Genomic DNA, 23,990 nt, shown 5'->3' with positions numbered 1-23,990 from the left:
AAAATGTAAAAAATCATGTGCATTTGCTCTTCTTTATGTGGTGTTTTGGTATACACTGTTGATTTGGATGCTCAGTGGTGTAATTCTTGCATTTGCTTGTGTAGAAAAGAGAAAAATCAGAATTTTTTTCTTTTTCAAGGACTCTCCTAACCTGACATCAGAAATGTTCATCATTATAATGATTTATAAGAGTAAATACTAAATATTCCATGCTGTGTTCCAGGACATAGAGGTGACAGGTGACAAGGATGACAGTCGGTCACTCCATGTGGTGGTCCACAAACCATCGTCATCCATCCACGCCCGTTCTCTTCCCCTCCTGTCAGCCAGGTTCATCTTCGATGACCACATCCGATGCATGGCAGCAAAGCAGCGCCTCATCAAGGGTCGTCTCAAGGCAAGACAGCAGAAGATGCAGACCATTGAGCTCCTCCTCGACATCACTGGTCAAGCAGTCCGGTCCGCCTCCCCGGGCAGCTTCACCAGATCCGGACCTATTCCAGGTAATCATGGTTGTAGGTACACAAACACTTCCTGGATTCAGAGGTTGGTTGGTTTGTTGTTTAACACCGCACTCGGCTATATTCCAGCTATTTGACGGCAGTCTGTAAATAATCGAGTCTGGACCAGACAATCCAGTGATTGACAGCATGAGCATTGATCCACGCAATTGGAATGGATGACATGAATCAACCAAGTCAGCGAGCCTGACCACCCGATCCCATTAGTCGCCTTTTACGACAAGCATAGTCGCCTTTTATGGCAAGTATGGGTTGCTGAAGACCTATTCTACCCCGGAATCTTCATGGGTAGGATTCAGAGGTGCACACTTCACTTCATGCACCATGACCTCACCCTGACATAATCAGTTGGCAGGATGTGGCGGTGGACTTGGTTGCTGCGCTCACCATTTACAATCCAGTTCTGCCTTGCTACACCACATGTCTACACTCCCTGTCTATTGTTATTAAGTGTTGTAGGGGCGGTGGGGTAGCCTAGTGGTTAAAGTGTTCGCACATCATGCTGAAGGCCCGGGTTCAGTACAATGTATGAAGGCCATTTCTGGTCTACTCCGCTATGATTAGGTAAATATTGCTAAAAGCAGTGTAAAACCGAACTCGCTCACACACTATTTTGTCTTGTGATGGGTTTACTCGTTGTTGAGACAAGCATTGTTGAGCTGTCGCAAATAACAGGTTTACTTGGAATAAGACGTTTGAGATTTAGCCAGTGTATATATAACTGCCTGCCCACTAGCTAAATGTCAGAAACCCTCTTTATTGACATCTGAATAGGTGTTATGGATTTATTGTAATCACTACTTGGCTGTGTGGCAACACGTTGTGTGATTTAGCGCTTGAAGTATTGATGGCCAAACAAACCTTCTTATTTTTTTGACATTTCAAACAAATGTGTTGCAGGTCGAAGTCACCCAGGTAGAGCAGTCAAGGAGGGTGAACAAACCAAAGCCAAAGTCCTCTCAGGAGGCAGCCAGGGTGCTCGACCAAAACAGCGGCCATCAGCAGCTGGTGAGCAGAAGAAGATCCGCGGTGGCAAACAAAGCCCCCTGCCAAGTGTACCTGCCAAAAACCGAATGTCCAGTCGAGATGAGGTGGAAGAAGCAGAGGAGGCCACCTCGGCCACAGCCTTCCAGTCTCTCAACCAGGAGAGTGGGCGCAGACCCAGCACTGGTAAGACCACACAGAGATCCTTATCCGGGCCCAAAATCAACCCCCAGGTGCAGGAGATTCCCATGGAGGATCTGTCTGTGAAGAGCAAGCACAGGAGTGGATCCCTCGACAGCCGGGCCAAATCATTGCGCTTGGACCATAACAAACATGACCGACATAGAAGCCACAGCCACAGTCCCCGCAGGGCCAAAGAAGTATCTGTATCAGTGAAAAAGGAAAGTCGGAGACTTTCTGGCCCACAGACATTTAAAGCCAAAGTGAAACAGACAAGTTTAACTATTGTCACTGCTAGTCCTCACAGCAAGAGTAACCCCATTCCTGTATCTGCCTCTCCCTCCCGACCAAGGAGTGGATCATCATCAGATGACAGCCCTGAGGCATATGACCGTTCACGTAGTCACTCAGGACAGTCCCCAAAGTCTCTGAGGCCGGCAGAGGCACCAACTCTCTCCCTTCTTCCTCAGCAAGGAATGGCAGACATGGTGAGCATGGCAGCTGTGGATTCGCCAATACTTGTTCCACCCGCAGACCAACAAACTATCCACAACGTTGTAGAGATGAGCTCAAGCAGTGACAAAGACACTGTGAAGGCAGACTCAAATGATGAAGCTCTGCCTCAAGACACTCGGTCATGTGACTCCAACTTCTCATCAGACTCTAATGGAGACAGCAGCGTCAGTGTGAGTGACTCGGGTATCCAGAGTGAAGCCTCGACTACCATGGCACTGTCGAGGCCTAGGACTGCCTCAACATCAGAGCAGCTGGCTAAACTGGCTCAGATGGTGTCAGAACACTACAGCTACTCTGGAGAACAGACTGTAGAACCAGAAGATGAGTCTGGCTGACTGGACCATGTGCAGGTCGTACTGTACTGAAGCCTTTCTACTAGGGATGTACCCAAGCTCCTTCCCAGCGCGTGACACCTTCGTTACACTCTCTGTAACATCTCTGCCACCAGTGTGGGCACGGCCATTACAAGAATCTTGAAATTTGGCCTCTAACCCCAAATGTAGGAATGTTCATACTTTTGTTTATGTCTTTGGGAATGCCATCATAATGAATTTTGAAAAGGTTTATGACTGACCATGTTTTCCAGATGAATTTACTTTGTTGTTTGTATAATCAGATTGGTTCGAGATTGCAGACTAACTACTATATCAATAACATGGTAGTTTTAATGAAATAAAAATTCAAATTGACAAACAAACAAAGTAATTTAGCAGGGATAAGTGTATTCTGCGTCACAACAGTTGTCACGGTCATTCGGTTGCGAGTTCAACTCCAAGCATGGTTGGGGCCACCTATCAGTGGGGAGTTTTGACTGGTGGCAGCGATAGTATACAGAGCTCCGGGAACGGGCTATCGCTGCAAGGAGCTTGGGATGTATAAAAGCCTTCCTTCTTCTATGGTTGTACTTGAGCCTTTCTTTGTCTTTGGGGTGTTCTGAAGCCTTTTTTCTTCAAGAAAGTACCATTTTGAAGTGGGGGTGCACTATAGCCTTTCTCCTTCAAGAAAGTACCATTATGAAGTGGGGGTGCACTGTTCTAAAGAGGGGGGTATACTATAGTCTATATAGTATAGTCTATATAGTATACTATAGTCTTTCTAAATAGTCTTTCAAAATAGTATATTCAGGAATACAATTTGTCCGGTGACAGCATAAGGACTTACACACATTGAAGTGAAAAGGCTCAGCATCTTCACAAATTAGGGGCGTTTGGGTAGCCTAGTGGTTAAAGCGTTCACTCGTCACGCCGAAGACCCCGGTTCGATTCCCAACATGGGTACAATGTGTGAAGCCCATTTCTGGTGTCCCCGCCGTGATATTGCTAGAATATTGCTAAAAGCAGCGTAAAACCATACTCACTCACTCACTTCACAAATTAACTGAGGAAATCGTTTTAAGTGTCAAATTGTACAGTTGTTATTAGTTGTGTATTTCGGGACAACTGTGCTCCACGATACACCACATACCCCTGTTATGAGTTACATATTTCGGGACAACTGTGCTCCCCATAAAGCACATACTCCTGTTATGAGTTACGTATTTCGGGACAACTGTGCTCCCCATAAAGCACATACTCCTGTTATGAGTTACGTATTTCGGGACAACTGTGCACCCCATACAGCACATACCCCAGTTATGAGTTACATATTTCCTGGGCAACTGTGCACCCCATACAGCACATACCCCTGTTATGAGTTACATATTTCCTGGGCAACTGTGCACCCCATACAGCACATACTCCTGTTATGAGTTACATATTTCCTGGGCAACTGTGCACCCCATACAGCACATGCCCCTGTTATGAGTTACATATTTCCTGGGCAACTGTGCACCCCATAAAGCACATACCCCAGTTATGAGTTACATATTTCCTGGGCAACTGTGCAACCCATACAGCACATACCCCTATTATGAGTTACATATTTCCAGGGCAACTTTGACCCTGATACAGCACATACCCTGTTATGAGTTACGTATTTCCTGGGCAACTTTGACTCTGATACAGCACATACCCTGTGTTCTTCCCTGGGGAAGACGAAGAACAAACACTGCACGAGATAACCTGTTGGCTATATGATACCTGTGTACATATTGATTCATATTGCGTAAGTAAGTCACATGAATGGACACTTTTCCTGATGACTTGTCAACTCCCAGATTGTATTTCCCAAAAAATGCATCTCATGAATGCATGTCATGATTATAAGCAGTCAACGCCCATGAACGCCGAAGAACCTTTGAATTGGGTGAATAATGATTGATGTATCTTGCCTGTCAGTGAAGCTGGGAACTTGGTTCCTTATGGCTGATGCTTTGCTGTATCTGAGTTTTTTTGTCTAGACTTCATGTTTATAATTTGACAGGAGTTTCATCCCAGATCAATGTTATTGTATATATCATGCTATTATCTTATGTCACTGGGTTTGTCTGTTTTCCAAATATTCTGTTTGTATTGTTGTTTGTTAAAGATTTCTTGCAGAATTTACAAAATGCAGTTGACTTTAGGTGATTTGACATGTACCATTTGACATGTACCATTTGACATGTATGTTTTTTTCTGAGTAAAAGAAGAATAAATAGGCCTTTAGAAGAAGAAAAAGAATAAGTTTAGATAAGATGAATGGATTACTATTTAATGTAATTAGAGATTCTTGAGATATTTGAGAAAGAACATTGAACCAAAGCATTCACACCCAAAATAACTTTCAATGAGAAATAGTCTAGGCTACACATATGATGATCTAATCCTGAAGTAATGCATAGAGGGGATGTGGTGAAGCCTTATCAAGCTTGAAATGTAGAAAATTAAAAGCATCCAAGTGTGTCTGCGCCATGCTCCCCTTACACTGAATGTTAGGACACCATGTGGTGCAGCACACACGATACACAATAGTCAGTTTAACTAAAAATGTTAGTTTCATTTCTTTTAGTAGGCGGATTCAGAGGGGCTGTCCAGGGACTACGGACCACCATTTTGAAAAGCAAATGTATGTTGTAGGCAATAAAGTTGTCTGAGAGAGGATTTTTATATTTTGGACCACTCCCTGGATCAGCCCTTGCTTATTGTTCTCAATTACCTGTAGTCTTTAATGGCCAATTATATTTTTCGGACTGCTGGCTTTTATGTACAGTGTGGCTTCTACAGAAGTCGGTCTAATGTTTTGTGTCACATGTGCAGTGAGTTAAGATCATGGCGACTGATTTGAAGAAAGTTTACTGATTGGATATCATGGTGCATATACAGTCGATTCATTGTAACAATCAAAATACATGTATATGGATGGTCACCTGTTGTTAATTATGGATGTATCATGTGGTAGGAGCTCTTGTTGATTACTGTAAGGATACAAACTAGGATGATGGTGATGACTAGGTTGCAGTAGGATGTGAAATAGGGTCTTCATGGTAATCGTTCAGTTTAGAGAATGTTCTTTCTAAAAAAGTATATAATTAAGAATTAACTTAATTTTTTTAAAGGTAAAAACGGGTGTGAAGGCTGATTTTATATTTATAACTCCATGAATACAAAAACTTTGAGTTCAATTCTTATTAATATATATGTCAACAATAATAGCTTCACAATTGTTATTAAACTGTAGACAACAGTGCAAAATCAGTTTCATTGTTCAGTACATTAATGCAACACGAGCCCCACCCACTCTTTTATCAGTCAATCAGGAAACAGTAGTCCGTTGGTAGTGGCCTAATTTTCTTTTTCAGATTATGAAAACATAAATGCAAATAATATGCCTTGATTATCCAGTCAGATGCCCTGGAATCACATGCAATCTATTTATTTTTATTTGAATTTGAAATGGTTGAACGGAATGTATTATACAAAGCCAACCATGCATAATAAAAACTTCTATGAATATTGATCTAATCTTTTACAAATGGAATATCTATGTGTCACGGGATGCTGGAAATTAGGCCCCATACAAAATGTATTTCCCATAAAGGTTTATGATTTATATTTTGTTTAGGAAATAAGTTATCGAAAGCAAGATGTAGAATAGGTCTTCAGCAACCCATGCTTGCCGTAAGAGGCAACTAACGGGATCGGGTGGTCAGACTCGCTGACTTGGTTGATGCATGTCATCGTATCCTAATTGCGTGGATCGATGCTCATAATGTCAATCACTGGATTGTCTGGTCCAGACTCGATTATTTACAGACCACTGTCATATAGCTGGAATATTGCTGAGTGCAGCGTTAAACAACAATCAAACAAAATCTATGCCTTCTGACGGCTACTTTGTGTCACAATCTCCAATAACAGATTGTAATGTCTGGCTGTTCTCTCTCAACTACACAGAGGGTCATACTGAAGTAGGGTCACAGTAGTAGCAATGCCATCCATGATTGAAGGGTTAGCTCATCACACTGAACGCACAGTTCGATTCCACACATGGGTACAATGTGTGAAGCCCATTTCTGGTGTCCCCCGCCGTGATATTCCTGGAATGTTACTAAAAGCGGCAGAAAACCATACCCACTCACTCACTTTAATTTGAACAACAATCATAGATTCTATACATCTCATTCTTAAACTGAGAAGTGAAATAAAACTGTTAGTTAATAATGAATTCATGTTCTCCACACTGGCTTCAGTTGTTGTATGACTGGTTTTGTTGGTGTGTTAATATGTATGTAGCATCCTTGTACATGCTTCGTCTTGTAGCCTGCTATTCCAGAGATGCTTGATGTATTCTTAACATTAGCTAAAGTTTTGAATTGATGGCTAAATTGTGCTTTTACCATTGAAATATATTTCCTCTGATTGCCATATGCAATCTGATATTTATGCAATGTTTCTCTGTACTTTTAGAATTTGTGTACATGTCACAAAGTGTGCAGATCTCGCTGTCAGTTTTTTGTGTATAACAGACCAAAGCATACGTGAAACAAGTCAGATTGTCTTTTGAAGTTTGTATTTTAGATTGTAGCATATATTTTATAGACTGCTGTATAAAGGGTGTATCAGAACAAAGAAAGTTTTAAATTGAATTATTAGGACCTGTGATATTTTTAGATGTTAATGCTCTGTTTTTGTTGCAACAACAACATGTGTCTTAGACAGATTTTGCTAGCAAAGAATATTATGCATGTGTGTATGTAGTCTGTACATATTGTATATAGTACCTTAACTTATACGCCTACGTTTCTCATACATTTGTATATATGGCTAGACAAAACGATTTGTTGGTTCTCAGACAGTGGCTTTTGACAAATGAGCATGGAAGATTGTGAAAAGCTATTTTTTGTAGTGGAAAAGCCGTGGATAAAACAGAACAGGGTGAGTGTTTTGGGAGAAGAGTGGCTGAGAATCAAGAATTGTTATCAGCCTACTGTCTTCTAGGGGTGAAATGATACAGCAAGATGACGATACAATGCATATCACAATAAATAAGTCACGATACAATACGATACGTATCGTGACGTCAAGTCACATGGAAACTAGAAATATTTCAGGGCAGGTTCAAAAGGTAACACTAGCTGTAGGTCTACACACGTTCGTAGTGTCCATTTTTAGTTGTGAACTTGAAACACTAATTACAACTCTTTGGTGATATTTGTCTGACAAAATGCTGGTTGTCATTATGTGAGTTGTACGTAAATTCTTTTAGCAAATGTATCATCTTGTATCGATACAGAAAAAACATGTATTGTGTATCGTATCATCACACAAAAACTCACGATGCTCCGGTGCACCGATGTATTGTTTTACCCCTACTGTCTGCCATGGTCTGGTCTTTACATGTGTGGTGATATATACTGCCACTTTCTTCATATATACAACTCAAAAGAAGTTAAGGATCACCTGATGTTTTCATTTGACTATGGTTACTCTGTCATGGCCATGGTAGCATATAATTTATAGAGCATGTAATTGTCAAGATACTCTTCAAAGTGTATTCATATTTCTATACTGACATACTTTTCACATTTGACATTAAATTCCTTTAGAATGTGTAATGTATGATGTTAAGGAGAATGGTGTGGATAAGTTGACAGATGGGTGGTAGAGAACAAATAGGGTGACTTTTATGTGAGTTTCGAGTGTTACTGACTTCACATTCGTTTGTAATGTTATCCATGTTGAAATGGCCATACTCACAATGGTCACACCAACAAGGGGGCGGTCGTGTTCGCTCGTCACGCCGAAGACCCTGGTTCGATTCCCGACATGGGTACAATGTGAGAAGCCCATTTCTGGTGTCCCTTGCCGTGATATTGCTGGAATATTGCTTAAAGCTGCGTAAAACCATACTCACTCACTCGATCACTCACTCACACCACCATGCCTGTGTGACACAAGGTTTGGGGAGACGTCATTCCTCTGTTGCCCAGTAGTTCTGTCAGTGTGTCAGAACATCAGTGTTATCTGCCCTATCTGCCTTGTTCCAGCACAAACTGTAGATTGCCTTGTATCTTTCCTTTCCTCCTTTCCTTGCCAAGACTTTTAAAAATCAAACTGTACATTTCCTTGGCATCTCTCTATCCTGGTATTAGTGCTTGCTTGAGCCATTTTCACTAATGTTAAAGGTATCCTAAGGGCTGGTAGAATTTCGAATATTTTGGGGATGTTTCTATTTGTTATCACTATTTGGACTTGTAGACTATCTAGGTTAATTTCTTTCCCTGTTTACATATCTCTGCCTCAAGGACACACCCTACATTGAATCTATGTCCTGGTATGTCTCTTGTCCGAGCCTGCTTCAAACACTCCTTTTGATGGTGTTGCATCTTGATAGTCTCCTGCCTGCTTTAAAAACACTGTACAATGGCACTGCCTCAAAGTCATACTGCACAATGGCACTGTTTTGTTATCAAAGGCTCCAACCTGGTGTATTGTATAGTGAACCTTGGGCCATGCACATGTTGAAAGATGTATGTGATTGAGTATATATATATATATGTGCTGTTGGTACATGTATTCACAAAATGGCACTATGTTACATATGCCAGAAGTAGTACATATGCTTTGTAGGAACAAAACATGAAGTGAAAAGAATCAATTAAAGGATAATATTTTTCATGATTTTCGTTGTCATTTAAGTGCCTTCAAACATTAAGGACATTTATGAAGTTTGTTTGTTGTTTAATGCTGCACCCAGCGTTCCAACTGTAAGATGGCAGCCTGTAAATAATCAAGTCTAGCCTAATCGAGCCAGTGATTGATGTCCCATGCCCGGCTATGTTGACACAATTAACTAAGTGTCCTGAACCATTAAGTGGCCATTGAGTACAACTATCACTGTTTGCTGAAGCCCCAAGAGGGTTGGTTTGTTGGTTGGTTTATTGTTTAACACCGCACTTAGCAATATTCCCTCTATATGCAGTGGTCTGTAAATAATTGAGTCTGGACCAGACAATCCAGTGATTGATATCATGAGCATCAATCCACAAAATTGGGATCGATGACATGCATCAACCAAGTCAGCGAGTCTGACCACCGGATCCTGTTAGTCGCCTCTTACGACAAGCATAGTGGCCTTTTACTGCAAGCATGTGTTGCTGAAGACCTATTCAACCCCGGGTCATCACAGGTAGCCCAAGAGGGACACATGAAACAAAAGAAAGAACAAAACATAAATTTCATTAAACTGTTTTTTTTAATGACAGCTGAGACCAGTCCTGTGTGCATATTCTTCATTTGTAAAAAGCAGGAAGAGAGGAATGTGTGTTGATAAGCTAATGTGTGACATAGATAACAAGCATCGAGCACTAGACATTCCTGGAAAATGACTACGACAGAGCATCTGCCGCACAGGATGTCAAAATGCTAATAGTTATACCACATGTCTATGTGCATAAGGAGACATCATTATGTATCATCAGATGTGTGATCCAGTTTGGCCTTGTTATGGTTTCTCTGTATGTGGAACATGTTTGAGAACAAGGACAGTCCCTGGATACATATTATGTTAGCGATATCACACAACAATCTGAAGTATTGAAGAGCTTGTTAACTTAATGACTCCGTAATCTCAACCTTGGTGTGCAGATGATATGACTTGGTAATTAAGCTGTGTGGATGTGTTGTGATGTCTTAAACTGAAATTAAACCTTGACAGAATGAAGAGAATTTATGAATGTCAACTTCTTTATTATGAGGGACACAACAGTTTGGAGTAAATGAGTAAGCATATACTCCGAAATGTTGGGTTCCTCATAATAAAGAAGTAGAGATCCATAATCGATGTGTAATATTATGCCTTTTGATGACCTAAATGAAGCAGGCCATAATTTTCTTTGTGGATCTGGTAGCTATTAATGTTATGTTTTTGGAAGCGTTTCCCTCCGTGGATGCTCTCGAGACCATAGTGATGGATGCAGGTCAGCTTTCGCCAGCAAAAATGAAAATATTCCGGGTTCCGACTATATACTGAGCCGCTTGAAAACGCACCAACATGAATCCTCGAAAATATCATGATAGTTGGCAAAGAAAAACAAAAATTCCCCATGTTAGGACATAAGGACGCTCCAAAACTGTTGTCGCCAAAAGGCAAAAGAGAACAGTACTCAAAAACAACGGCAAAGCATGTATAAAGGGATGGCATTCAAAGGCTACCCGCATAATCGCTGTAGCCTTTGAATAGCACTGGGGATGCAATGCCGAGATTGACACTTGGAACAGGAACGTGAATGATGAACGAAGGGCCAGCGGAAGTGTGATGGTTTGACGCGATATAAGTTTTCGGCACATAACGCAGCTCCATGTATGCATAGGTCGTGTTAATGCAGTTTACCACAGGGACGGCGGAGCACACGCAGCACGTGCTTCTCTAGACTTCCTGGCACAGAATAACGCACCTGTTATACCATGGCCTTCAGTATCTCCCGACCTATCGCCCATGGAGCACTTGTGGGTCTACCTGGGACAGTGCATTGCACGTCAACCTCAAATCGCCAAAGTTAGAGAGCTCACACTTGTCTCGCAACGTAAGTGGTGTAGAAGCTCGCACTCGTCTTGCAACGTGAGTGGCGTAGAAGCTCGCTCTTGTCCTGCAACGTGAGTGGTGTAGAAGCTCGCACTTGTCCTGTAACGTAAGTGGCGTAGAAGCTCGCTCTTGTCCTGCAACGTGAGTGGTGTAGAAGCTCGCACTTGTCCTGCAACGTAAGTGGCGTAGGAGCTCGCACTTGTCCTGTAACGTAAGTGGTGTAGAAGCTCGCACTTGTCCTGCAACGTAAGTGGCGTAGAAGCTCGCACTTGTCCTGTAACGTCAGTGGCGTAGGAGCTCGCACTTGTCCTGCAACGTAAGTGGCGTAGAAGCTCGCTCTTGTCCTGCAACGTGAGTGGTGTAGAAGCTCGCACTTGTCCTGCAACGTAAGTGGCGTAGGAGCTCGCACTTGTCCTGTAACGTAAGTGGTGTAGAAGCTCGCACTTGTCCTGCAACGTAAGTGGCGTAGAAGCTCGCACTTGTCCTGTAACGTCAGTGGCGTAGGAGCTCGCACTTGTCCTGCAACGTAAGTGGCGTAGAAGCTCGCACTTGTCCTGTAACGTAAGTGGCGTAGGAGCTCGCACTTGTCCTGCAACGTAAGTGGCGTAGAAGCTCGCACTTGTCCTGTAACGTAAGTGGCGTAGAAGCTCGCACTTGTCCTGCAACGTAAGTGGCGTAGAAGCTCGCACTTGTCCTGTAACGTAAGTGGCGTAGAAGCTCGCACTTGTCTTGTAACGTAAGTGGCGCAGGAGCTCGCACTTGTCCCTCAACGTAAGTGGCGTAGGAGATCGCACTTGTCCTGCAACGGAAGTGGCGTAGGAGCTCGCACTTGTCCTGTAACGTAAGTGGCATAGAACCTCGCACTTGTCCTGCAACGTGAGTGGCGTAGGAGCTCGCACTTGTCCCTCAACGTAAGTGGCGTAGGAGCTCGCACTTGTCCTGCAACGTGAGTGGCGTAGAAGCTCGCACTTGTCCTGTAACGTAAGTGGCGTAGGAGCTCGCACTTGTCCCTCAACGTAAGTGGCGTAGGAGCTCGCACTTGTCCTGCAACGGAAGTGGCGTAGGAGCTCGCACTTGTTCTGTAACGGAAGTGGCGTAGGAGCTCGCACTTGTTCTGTAACATAAGTGGCGTAGGAGCTCGCACTTGCTCTGCAACGTAAGTGGCGTAGGACCACACAATGTTATCCAGACTGATACTGTCCAGGAGAAGGCGTTGTGTGGCATGCGTTGCAACCAGGGACGGTCATACCCGGTACTGACTTTGTCTTTGGACCCCTGATGTTTTAAATTAAAATTGTGTACTTTCCAATGACACTTGTCATTACTAATGTGGAACTAAGTTATCTGAGTGTGATTGTAGTACTCAGCCAACACCATATATAATTTGGTTGAGCGTCAATTTCACTTTTTTAACTTTGGTGCGTTTCAGTATATCTGTTTAGCAGGTCATTTGAGGTGGTGACCCGCATCTCTCATGGGAGAGTTGAGAACATTCTGAAGAATGAACTGGGCATGACAACGGTTCAAAGACTTCTGACACATTCAAAGTTCATCATATCTCGTGAGAATTTACGTCATTGTGAAACAGACCCAGCTGATATTCTTGAGCGATTTGTAACCATGGATGAGTTGTGGGTTTACACCTATCAGCCGAAGACTAAACAACAGTCAAAGCATCCGACGTCTCTTCCTCCGCAGATGGCAAAGTCTGTACCATCATCTGGCAAGGTGATGGTTTTGGATTTCTGGGGTTCCAATGTGAATCCTTCTGGTGGACTACCTCCTTAAAGGCCAGGGCCCCGTTCCACAAAGCGATCATAGCGCTACGATTGTCGTAAGACAGTGTTAAAGAATCATTCTGAATGGGAGTTACGATCGACTTAGCGCTAAGATCACTTTGTGGAACGGTGCCCTGACCGTTAATAGCCAATATTTTGTATAATCTGTTTTGGCAAATGCTTGAGAACATCCAAGCTAAACATTCGTGTGGTGTGTTGTTCTACCAGGACTATGCACCTGTGCACATGCAGCTTTGAACTCATTGGGAAATTTACGTATTCACCAGTATTTCCAAACTTGAAAGAACTGTCTGGCAGGCATTATGAAAATAGTTATGGCACGTGGTGGCTGTGGAGGACCTTTCACACCAACAGGAGAAAGCCTTTCTACACCTGTGGGATCCGGGTCGTCCGGCCTCGTTGGCAGATGTGTATGGACCTCCATCACTCTATCGTTGTAAGACTCAGAACATTCCAGTTATCCCTCGTATACAGATGTTTATGATAGACTGTTATCCAGTCATCCTCGTATACAGATGTTTATGATAGATTGTTATCCAGTCATCCTCGTATACAGATGTTTATGATAGATTGTTATCCAGTCATCCTCGTATACAGATGTTTATGATAGATTGTTATCCAGTCCTCCTTCGTATATAGATGTTAATGCTGGATTGTTATCCAGCCATCCTCGTATACAGATGTTTATGATAGATTGTTATCCAGTCCTCCCCCGTATACAGATGTTTATGATAGATTGTTATCCAGTCCTCCCTCGTGTATAGATGTTTATGATGGATTGTTATCCAGTCCTCCCTCGTGTATAGATGTCTATGGTGGGTTGTTATCCAGTCCTCCCTCATATATAGATGTGTATGGTGGATTGTTATCCAGTCCTCCCTCGTGTATAGATGTTTATGATGGATTGTTATCCAGTCCTCCCTCGTGTATAGATGTTTATGATGGATTGTTATCCAGTCCTCCCTCGTATATAGATGTTAATGATGGATTGTTATCCAGTCCTCCCTTGTATATATATGTTTATGATGGATTGTTATCCAGTCATCTCTCGTACATAGATGTTTATGATGGATTGTTATCCAGTCCTCCCTCGTATATATAGATGTTTATGATGGATTGTTATCCATTCCTCCCTCGTGTATAGATGTTTATGATGGATTGTTATCCAGTCATCCCTCGGATATAGATGTTTATGATGGATTGTTTCTATTGACACTTAAAATAAGTCTGTGATCTTGTCTAACTCCCGGAGAACGTCTATCGTTGTTGGCGAGGTATCGATGTTGTGTTTTTGTGATGCTGGTGGTGGGTCGACCAGAGTGATGGTCGTTTCTATTCCACGCTGAAATTCCTTCACACAACGTTTTATTTTGATATATAGTACAGGACAGCCTCTATTCAAACAGTATGCAGCCGTTCATCAATATTCTATACTGATTGACCATCTAGGATAAACAAAATATATAACTGCTCTATTCTCAGTTTTGTTCAATTCACTAATGAGGAAACCCGTGAAGATCCGGGGTTGAATAGGTCTTCAGCAACCCATGCTTGTCGTAAAAGGCGACTATGCCTGTCGTAAGAGGCGACTAACAGGATCGGGTGGTCAGGCTCGCTGACTTGGCTGATGCATGTCATCGATCCCAATTACGTGGACCGATGCTCATGATGTCAATCACTGGAATGCTCTGTTCCAGACTTGATTATTTACAGACCGCCGTCATACAGCTGAGTGCGGCGTTAACAACCAACCAACCAAATCACTACTAAGGAGTAGGGTACCGCAAAGACGAATCAATTATCAGCAGTCATAGGACTGAAGCACGCTAAATCAGTAGAGATGAATCAACACACACGGGTCACTACGAACATATGTCACGCGCAAGCATAACAACAACCTGGAAATGCCAGGCTCAACACTTTCCGATAACGCCTTGAAAGAAAACAAGTGCGACGCTTCTTGCATGATCAAAGTCAGCTCTTGCATGATCAAAGTCTGCTCTTGCATGATCAAAGTCTGCTCTTGCATGATCAAAGTCTGCTCTTGCATGATCAGAGTCTGCTTTTGCATGATCAAAGTCTGCTCTTGCATGATCAGAGTCTGCTCTTGCATGGTCAAAGTCTGCACTTGCATGATCAAAGTCTACTCTTGCATGATCAAAGTCTACTCTCGATCAAATGGGAGATGGGTTTGAATCCCAGATTATCCAGATTATCAGTCTTGGTTTGTCAGACGAGCTGAATGCCTTGGTTAAAAGAACCCTGGAAAGTTGATCTTTGGTTGATCTGCAGGGAGCTCAGAAACCAAATGCTGGGGACGCGATTTCATTGTTGTGTAACCAGGTTATTTCTGACCCAGTTTATGGCTGCAAGTACCGACATTACAGTGCCTTAGATCTCACGGATATACGGTGTGGTAATTTTGACACCGTGCTGCGTTAATGGATTGCTGTTTTTTGTTGTTGTAGTGGTCAACAAGCGGTGGTTTTGACAGGGCGATACTTGTAATACGTGGAAGCTGCCTGAGACTGAAGGGTTGAACATGATGTAACCGATACACATCATCACGCGAAAGTGCAATGAGTGAATGCACATGCCCTCAAATAGCTGTGTTTTGGGTCGGGCTCAAAGTTTGTTGTTTAACGCAGCACTCAGCAATATTCCAGCTATATGACGGCGGTCTGTAAATAATCGAATCTGGCCCAGACATTCCAGTGATTGACATCATGAGCATCGATCCACGTAATTGTGACACGATACATACATCAACCATGTCAGCGAGCCTGACCACCCGATCCCGTCAGTCGCCTCTTACGACAAGCATAGTCGCCATCTACGACAAGCGTGGGTTGCTGAAGACCTGTTCTACCCCGGATCTTCACGGGTTTTGTAGGATAGGTACGAGGGAGTGAACCCGTTTCGTGCGTCATCCTTATGTTGATACAATGTCGGAAGTCTCTTCTTGGTGACCCATGTCGAGAGAGCGCTCGGGTATTTTAAGAAGCATTTGAAACACTTGAAATAAATCCTATTGTCAATAATCTGGCGTGAAAAGTTAACGATCAATGCAGCAAATATACAGCAGCTGTTCCTTGGTTCGGCAACCTGTGAGTGAGTGAGTATGGTTTTACGCCGCTTTTAGCAATATTCCAGCAATATCACGGAAATGGGCTTCAAATATTGTACCCATGTCGTGAATCGAACCCGGGTCTTCGGCTACCCGACCGCCCCCGGAACAAGCAAACTAGAATCGAATAGTTCCACGAGCAATTGTCCTAGAAACAGAAGCAGCAGTTCTTCCAGTTACATTTCCAAAATTGTCTCCCCTTTATGTACAACACGTGGTAGACATTGTGTCCACCAAATATAGACTTATTGTCATTTTGATGCATATTTGAATTGCGGTGTTCTATTTGTATATTCTCCCCACTTCTCACCGTTACCTTCCTTTAAAGTCATCTAATTATCATGCAATGAAACCTGTGTATATTAGAGTCACTGGTTCCCGGTACAATGTGTGAAGCCCATTTCTGGTGTCCACCGCCGTGATATTCCTGGAATATTGCTAACCATAAAACCATACTAACTCACGGTTCAGCGTACACGCTTTATTTGTCGTCTATCTTGGTGTAGTAATACCTTAAAAAAGCTTGTTCCGAGTGTAGCAGGGCGTGGAGTCATCCTACAGATGACATCCTTACCTTGTCAGCTTGCTGACGGGGTTAACCTCTTTGGTCATGTGGACAAGGCGTCCGACCTCTGATCAGAAGGTCCGTGGTTCGAATCCCATCACGGGACTCGGAAATTTTATGCCCGCTACACGAGCAATACACACTTGCCAATAGGCTCCCGTAGTTCTAGTGGACAGTTCGCGTTGCCAATTTACATAGAATTCATTTATCAGTTCTGTTATGTGCGTGTATTAATTATTCGCAAATTGACTTTGATTTATCGTACTTGCTTTTATATGAAGAGTAGTACTTAAAGCAAATAGAGCCGCTACCCCGACAACGGGGTTGAAATAGGAAATGTGCGCGAGCTGCAGCTGTCAGGGGTCGTGCTGTTCGTCGAGACAACCAACAATGGAGGAACCATGCTTAGTGGCACGTGGTCCTACGGAAGCCTTTTAGGGCCAATTGTTTTGTTTTTCTTTTATTCTTGAAATTTCATGATACTGAGTTGAAATTTCAAGTTATATTCTTAAAATTTCAGCTTATTATCTTGAAATTTCAGCTTATTATCTTGAAATTTCAACTTAGCATCTTAAAATTTAAACATAACATCTTGAGATTTTAAGTTAGTCTTTTTTAAATTTCAAGAAGAAAAAAAATAAAGTAACAAATGACCCTAAAAGGCTTCCGTACGGCCCTGTGTACAGGTGACAAATCAGGCCAAGTTAAACAACTTTGGTCGCGGAAAGCAATTGGATGGGTGGTCGCGTTTTGCAGCTTAACTCCGGAGAGTTTCTAGGGCTCCGGTCAAGTCCACACAGAAGCACATGTAACATGGTGTTCGAAATAATGGAAACCGGGTCTGCGGCGTGACGAGCTGGCTTCAACCACTACCTTACCCCACTGCGGCTTTTTTACATATATCACGAAACAACAAATCTATATCGTTATATATCTCCACAACTTGTTTGTTGTTTAACGCCGCACTCGGCAATATTCCAGCAATATGACGGCGTCTGTAAATATTCGAATCTAGACAAGACAGTTCAGTGACTGACATCAAAAGCATCGATCCACGTAATTTGGACACGATTACATACACCAACCAAAGTCCGCGAGCCTGACCGCCCGATCCCGTTAGTCGCCTTTTACGGCAAACATAGTCACCTTTTACGGCAAACATAGTCACCATTTACGGCAAACATAGCCACCTTTTACGGCAAACATAGTCACCTTTTACGGCAAACATAGTCACCTTTTACGGCAAACATAGCCACCTTTTGCGGCAAGCATGAGTTGCTGAAGAGCTTGTCCTGTTATTCCCATAAACCAATCGATACCGTTAGTCGCCTGTTACATGTAACGTAGTGTCTCCTCACCTATCCTGCTGTGCTCAAAATATTCGAATCCAGGTCTTTGGCGTGACCAGCTGACTTTAACCACTAGCCTACTATGGCTGGGACGAGTCCTACTCAGTACCCACCCGACCCGGGTACCCGAGTTACCCGTCCCAGCCCTTTAGCCTACCCCACAGCTCCTATCACATGTATCGCGAAACAACGAAGCTAGTTAGGTACCTCCACAACTGTCGGTCCGCAGTCAACACCTCACATGTCACTGTCAAATTGTAAGTGGTAGTACATGTATTTGAACTTTAATTTTTGTCTTCATATGTTTCTATTGATATGACAGATTCCGGGACATACAATACTCTTGCCACAACAACGGCCTCATGTGCTACTGTTTCTTCACAGGTCGGCCTGGTGACATTTAGTCACACTTAGTCACACTAAATCCCAGAAATAAAGTTATCTAATTCAAAAATATATATCAGATTCTACAAAACAAACAAAATAAAATTCAAATGGAACCCAGAACAATCCTAAATTTCAAGCTAGAGCTGAGGCAATCTAGACTTGATTTGGGCTCCTTTAATTTATTTTATAGGGTCTGGGAGATAGACTAGGTGGCACTCTGTGCACCCGGTAGTTCTACCCCGGAGACGTTCCCGTTACTTCATCGTGTTGTCACGTGTGACCTCCGAGTCAGATGACAGCAGGCTCAGCTGGGCCATTCAACTACCGCTGTATCCGTCGCTGTTCAGGATGTGTTCCGCGTAACAAGCTACTTCCTGCAATGTGGAAGACACTATAATGGGCATAAATGCGACAATCCGTATCCTATAATCCTATGAAATCTCTTCTAAACGTTGAGTCTCTTGAACGATCCCGACTGTAAGTTTAGCATATTCATGTGTTTATGACTCACTATTAAACAGTGATAATACCAGGTATCCTGCCCCTACAAAGGCACCCATCACAAACAAATGCAAAAGCAAGTCAAATTCTAGTGTTCACCTTTGTCATGAATGTAGCCATCGTATGTATATTCCAAGCAATGTTTTTTGTCAAAACCTGGCTATTTTCACTTGTACCATATGTTTGTTTTCAGGTGAACAACTGACTTGCCTTTGCATGTGTTTGTGACAGGTGCCACAGTTAGGCAATGTACGTTTCGCATTTTTTTGCAAACACCTGGTATCATCACTATTAGATAATGATTCATAAACACATGCTTATTATAAAGTCGGAATTGTAGAGTAGACCGCTTTTCCTCTTCATGGCGTCACAGGCTTGTGTTATCCATAAGATCTTACTTTGTTACCGGTAAAGCAGGACACGCTTATGCTTACCCTTTTCGCGAACTCCTGGTGTCATCACGGATTTTCATTGTGCCATTCACATATTTTCACAGCTCTTTTGCCCTTTAAGCCAAATGGAATCTGTTTCGGCTGATAATCATGCTCAAGACTGGTTATTCTCTTGCACTGACGTTTCATATTTGCTATGGTTGGTTGGTTGGTTGGTTTCTTGTTTAACGCCGCACTCAGCAATATTACAGCTATATGACGGCGGTCTGTAAATAATCGAATCTGGAACAAACAATCCAGTGATTAACATCATGAGCATCGATCCACGCAATTGGGATACGATGACATGCATCAACCAAAGTCTGACCACCAGATCCCGTTTGTCGCCTCTTACGACAATCATAGTCGCCTGATATACTGTTAAGCTGTAACATAACAATTCATCCATACTACTAAACAGAAGTAAAACCGCTAGTCCATTTGGATCAATCTGATCCAAACCATTCCGCTGATGAGAGTCAAATAAAGCATACGAATCAAAATCCGTAATTGCAATGGAGACATCATTAAAAGATACCAAAAGTGACGGGGATATCATTATTGCTTGTTGAAATGATTCTGTGAAATTTGTTTTCCCTGCTTCTATATTTGTGACACCTGTGACGGGGCTATAAAAATCTGTTATGTAGACAATATCGCTTAGGGCAGTGGCTGCTGGGAGCTGATTATGACCTACATATCCCTCATAGCCTTCGGTGTTAACTATGTGACTGTAGAGAGCTGTGCCTTCATTCAACAGATTATCGAGGTCAGTGGAACACAGTACAGACGCAAATAGATTTGAGCCATGGGACACAAAATATATGAGTGACCAGAGCTTCGGCTGTACATTGAATTCCATTAAACGGTTGAAAAAGGCTACAGCCTTGATGCAAATTCGCCGACACTTCTCCGATTTGCTTTGACTTTGATCCCAAAGGTTTCACATGTGGCTTTGTGCGTTGCACTGATTAAAAAAAACTGGGTTAATTCAAAATACGGAATATAACTATTCTAGATATTTCAAGTGAACATGAGCATCCAAACAATCAAAAGTGTGGTATGTAGAATGTGGAATTCAGCCATATTACATTTAAATTGAGATGTCGTCGTTGTTCATGAATAAGCATATTCAGAACATATTTTATATTTTGCTGTTATTTACGATCTCCGGAGTACAGTTCTTCTTTTGTATACACCGTGAAAATCAGAAAATTAGTCCTTGAGGTAAAAAGGACATCGGATTACACATGAATGGTTTAAAAATGTCAGCTAATGACCAGAAACGGTCAGATGCATCAATTAACTACATAAAGACGATTTTGAAGTATCTCTTATTGCTGGAAAAGAATAGCATCAACATTCCACGCACATGATTTGTAGGTTTTGTTTCCGTAAATGCGTGGCTTGAAATTTCAAATAAACCAACATGTCGACATACATGCTACAAAATTAACGTTTCCCGTATACTTCCCCGCCTTCAGGGCGGGGAAGAATAAGGCAATAATAACCAGGTGTATGTCTACAGTGTACGTGCTGGTCAGGGCTTCAGCACTATCCCTTGAATCAACGGAACATTGGCCAACCAGGTGTTAAACATTCATTAATATTCGAGATTATACCCTGATCAGTAGTTTAAAGGTACACGGGGTTGTCAACAAGGGATGGACCGAGATAACTCAAGCTGATGAAGCTGAGGATATATAAGTGACCACGCAATGGACCTTGGAGAGTTTAGACTCGGTAGCACACGTGAGACAAAAACTAAAGTTGTGGACCCGTAGATGAATTTGTTGTTTAGCCAAACATCTCTTAGATCTTCCAACACTAATTGTGATACATTTGAGAGCAACTTTCTAAAAAAACAAGGCCTCATTGACTTGAAGCAATATGTTGCATTTGCTAGTTGCAGTTATGGTGATGATATTTACTCGATTTGTTACAGGCCCTCGTAATATAGTGGTTCGTCCTGTGAAGATCCGGGTTAGAATTTGTCGTCAGCTACCCACTCAGCTGTGCAGGCTGGGTAGCCAAACATTGGGTGGTAAACCAGTGACGCTTGATGTAAACCGTCGACACGTGAACATCCGGTTAGAACAGGTCTTCACAAACCCATGCTTGCTCATGATATCAATCACTGGATTGTCTGGTCCAGACTCGAGTTTGAACAAAGCCGGACAGGTGAGGAGACACGACGTTACACGCAAGAGGCGACTAACGGGATCGATTGGTTTATGGTTCAATAACAGGAATGTGTCTCTAGCAACCCATTCTTGCTGTAAAAGGCGACAATATGTGTCGTAAGAGGCGACTAACGAAATCGGGTGGTCAGGCTCGCTGACTTGGTTGATGTATGTAATCGTATTACGTAGATCGATGCTCATGATGTCAATCACTGGCTTGTCTGGTCAAGACTTGATTATTTACAGACCGCCGTCATATAGCTGGAATATTGCTGAGTGCGGCGTTAAACAACAAACAAACAAACAAAGATTTCACTGCTGCACATGTCTGTTTGTTTTGCAGGGTGGACGTTATATCGGTCTGAGTGTTACAAGGTATATAACTACAGGTGAATGCGGCGTAAAACAACAAACAAAGAAACAGACAAAACCATGATTTAGAGAAGATCTGTGAACGTTGACATCCAAAATAAGCATCACATTAGCGCGAATCTTTTGTTTAGTTGGGGTTTGGTAACCACTGGTGTCGCTAGAGAGGAATTATTCATCGTATGTCAAACAACTGACTGTGTTAAACAATACTGGCATTTATAACTTTGTGACACAACATGATATTTTACATTAGCACATGGATATAAAAACGTTTTTGTACAAGAAAAGTACAACAAAAAGCAATATAAAAATCGGCCCGCCCTGTTAAAACCGTTGTTTGCGTCATATTCACATTGGCTGAGTTTCGCAATCAACTGATTTCAAAACAGATGTCGAAATTGCGTTATCACAAGATTTATCAGAATACGCCGAGGGCAGCGGTCATAGCAGGATCTAAAATCAAACTACATATACATATGATTTCTTTTTGTGCAAAGACAAATTCTAACAACTATACATGCTCTGACGGCAGACTAAAATGTCAAAAAGATTAATACACTACCGTAGTGTTTATGCTCAGCAGTTATGTTTGGATTCAAGGTACTTTGAGAGGTGATGTCGAATATATTAACGTTTTGGGCCTTCAGGGGAAGGGTAATACTTATTAGGATTTTAAAATCGTGCCGATTGTGAGCTATAAATGTGACCATATGTCATCCTTAATTCTTCCAGGAATACGAAGGCCTTTCGTGGAAACGCCACTGGTTGCAGCTACTCCCAGAACTGCTTTGTCATCCAGAGGATCGAAAGCATACACTCTGCAAATGGATTACATATCGCCATCACCCGGCCTCCAGCTATATAATCGGGTGGTTTAGCTATACCATTAAATCATTAAAAGAATAGACTAGTTTGATATTCAGACGTTCTCGTTTAGTTTATTGTCCAAGTGTCTAATTTTAGGGATAAGCCATGTGCGTTTAATTTACCGTTATTTAACCTTGTCGAGGTTATTCACTCATTAGTGTTGAGTTAATTAACTCGGGTGTTTATTGGTCGGAGCCGACTCAATTGGCGGTGTAAGCATCATGTCATTATCTTGTCAAAGTGTTGTTTTAGCGACACTCGTTTCATTACTGTAATACAGCTGCTTAGCTAGGCCGCTTGTGTATTTGCCCTGATGTAATTAATCAGTCATCTTTGTCAGCGCAGATTGTGCTTATTTTGTCCCTTGTCATATGTTGGTATAATTATTTGTTGATAATAAACCTGTAAACATATGTAACACGTGTAACTGTGTCTCATAGGCCTTTATAGGCCGGATGGCGTTATTCTTTTTATATATATCTGACTGTATTTTACCAAATTGAAATATTATTGTATACAACGCCGGGTGACACGTAAATAAAACAATTTTCTTCTTCTTCCTCTTCATATTACCACGTTTTCATTATTACTTTATTCTTGTTAAATGACACCCCTGATCATTGGAGCAACGTTCCGTGACAACATACATCCTTGAAGAACATTGAAAACACTTTTTCATAGTCTACCTTGTACAGGCAATGTTAGGCGTTGCCGATCATAAATACCAACCACTGGATATATCGGATATCAAGCTTGATATACATCAGACAGTAGAAAAACAGTACAGATGTAATTCACACTTCGACTAACATGATGATGTAGCGATAGTACACTGAACCGTGACCCCCCTTGATCTAGAACCTTGATGCGACATAGAACTTCCTTGTGGTCAGCTCCATAAAGGTCTACAGTGATGAACGTGCAGGGAGGCTTCTGTCTGCCATAGCAGTGTGTGTGTGTGTGTGTGTGTGTGTGTGTGTGCTAGTCCTGACTAATGCCGATTTTTTTGTTTTCGCGCTGACCCACGGAGATATCAGTTTTAACACGAATACCCAGATCAGACACAGCATACTGACTCCGAGCCGACCAGTCCTTGTTTTTGCCACCTTATGCCGAATGCCGGCATTATCAGTTCCAGGTGATATTAGAAACAAAATTTGTCAGTTCTGATTGAGCAAAAGTATAGTTTTTTAAACAAGAGATTGTAGTCGTTTAGAAACAGATTTATTAGAGTAGATAGAGACATCTGCCTCTAAGCATTGCAA

The 23,990-nt window shown here is 42.2% G+C and overlaps 1 protein-coding gene and 1 long non-coding RNA gene across 2 annotated transcripts in view; both read left to right on the top strand.

The window, feature by feature from the left end:
* Nucleotides 1-9,218, top strand: part of LOC139467660 (protein CLEC16A-like) — a 59,683-nt gene extending 50,465 nt beyond the window's left edge. Inside the window, exons 22-23 of the mRNA XM_071249179.1 lie at nucleotides 224-503; nucleotides 1,422-9,218. Of these exons, the coding sequence (XP_071105280.1) occupies nucleotides 224-503; nucleotides 1,422-2,536 (1,395 nt within the window). The 3' untranslated portion in view covers nucleotides 2,537-9,218. The remainder of the gene's footprint in view (nucleotides 1-223; nucleotides 504-1,421) is intronic.
* Nucleotides 9,219-20,737: 11,519 nt separating this feature from the next.
* Nucleotides 20,738-23,281, top strand: LOC139468908 (uncharacterized). The gene is made up of 3 exons (XR_011653701.1): nucleotides 20,738-20,892; nucleotides 21,249-21,484; nucleotides 22,591-23,281. It is a non-coding gene; the product is annotated as an uncharacterized lncRNA (long non-coding RNA).
* The last annotated feature ends 709 nt before the right edge of the window (nucleotides 23,282-23,990 follow it).

The sequence above is a fragment of the Haliotis cracherodii genome, unplaced genomic scaffold, assembly GCF_022045235.1.
Source record: "Haliotis cracherodii isolate W230 unplaced genomic scaffold, xgHalCrac1.p SCAF_2, whole genome shotgun sequence".
NCBI classification, from domain to species: domain Eukaryota; kingdom Metazoa; phylum Mollusca; class Gastropoda; order Lepetellida; family Haliotidae; genus Haliotis; species Haliotis cracherodii.
Note: the sequence above shows the minus strand (reverse complement) of the source record. Positions and strands in the feature narration are given on the sequence as shown.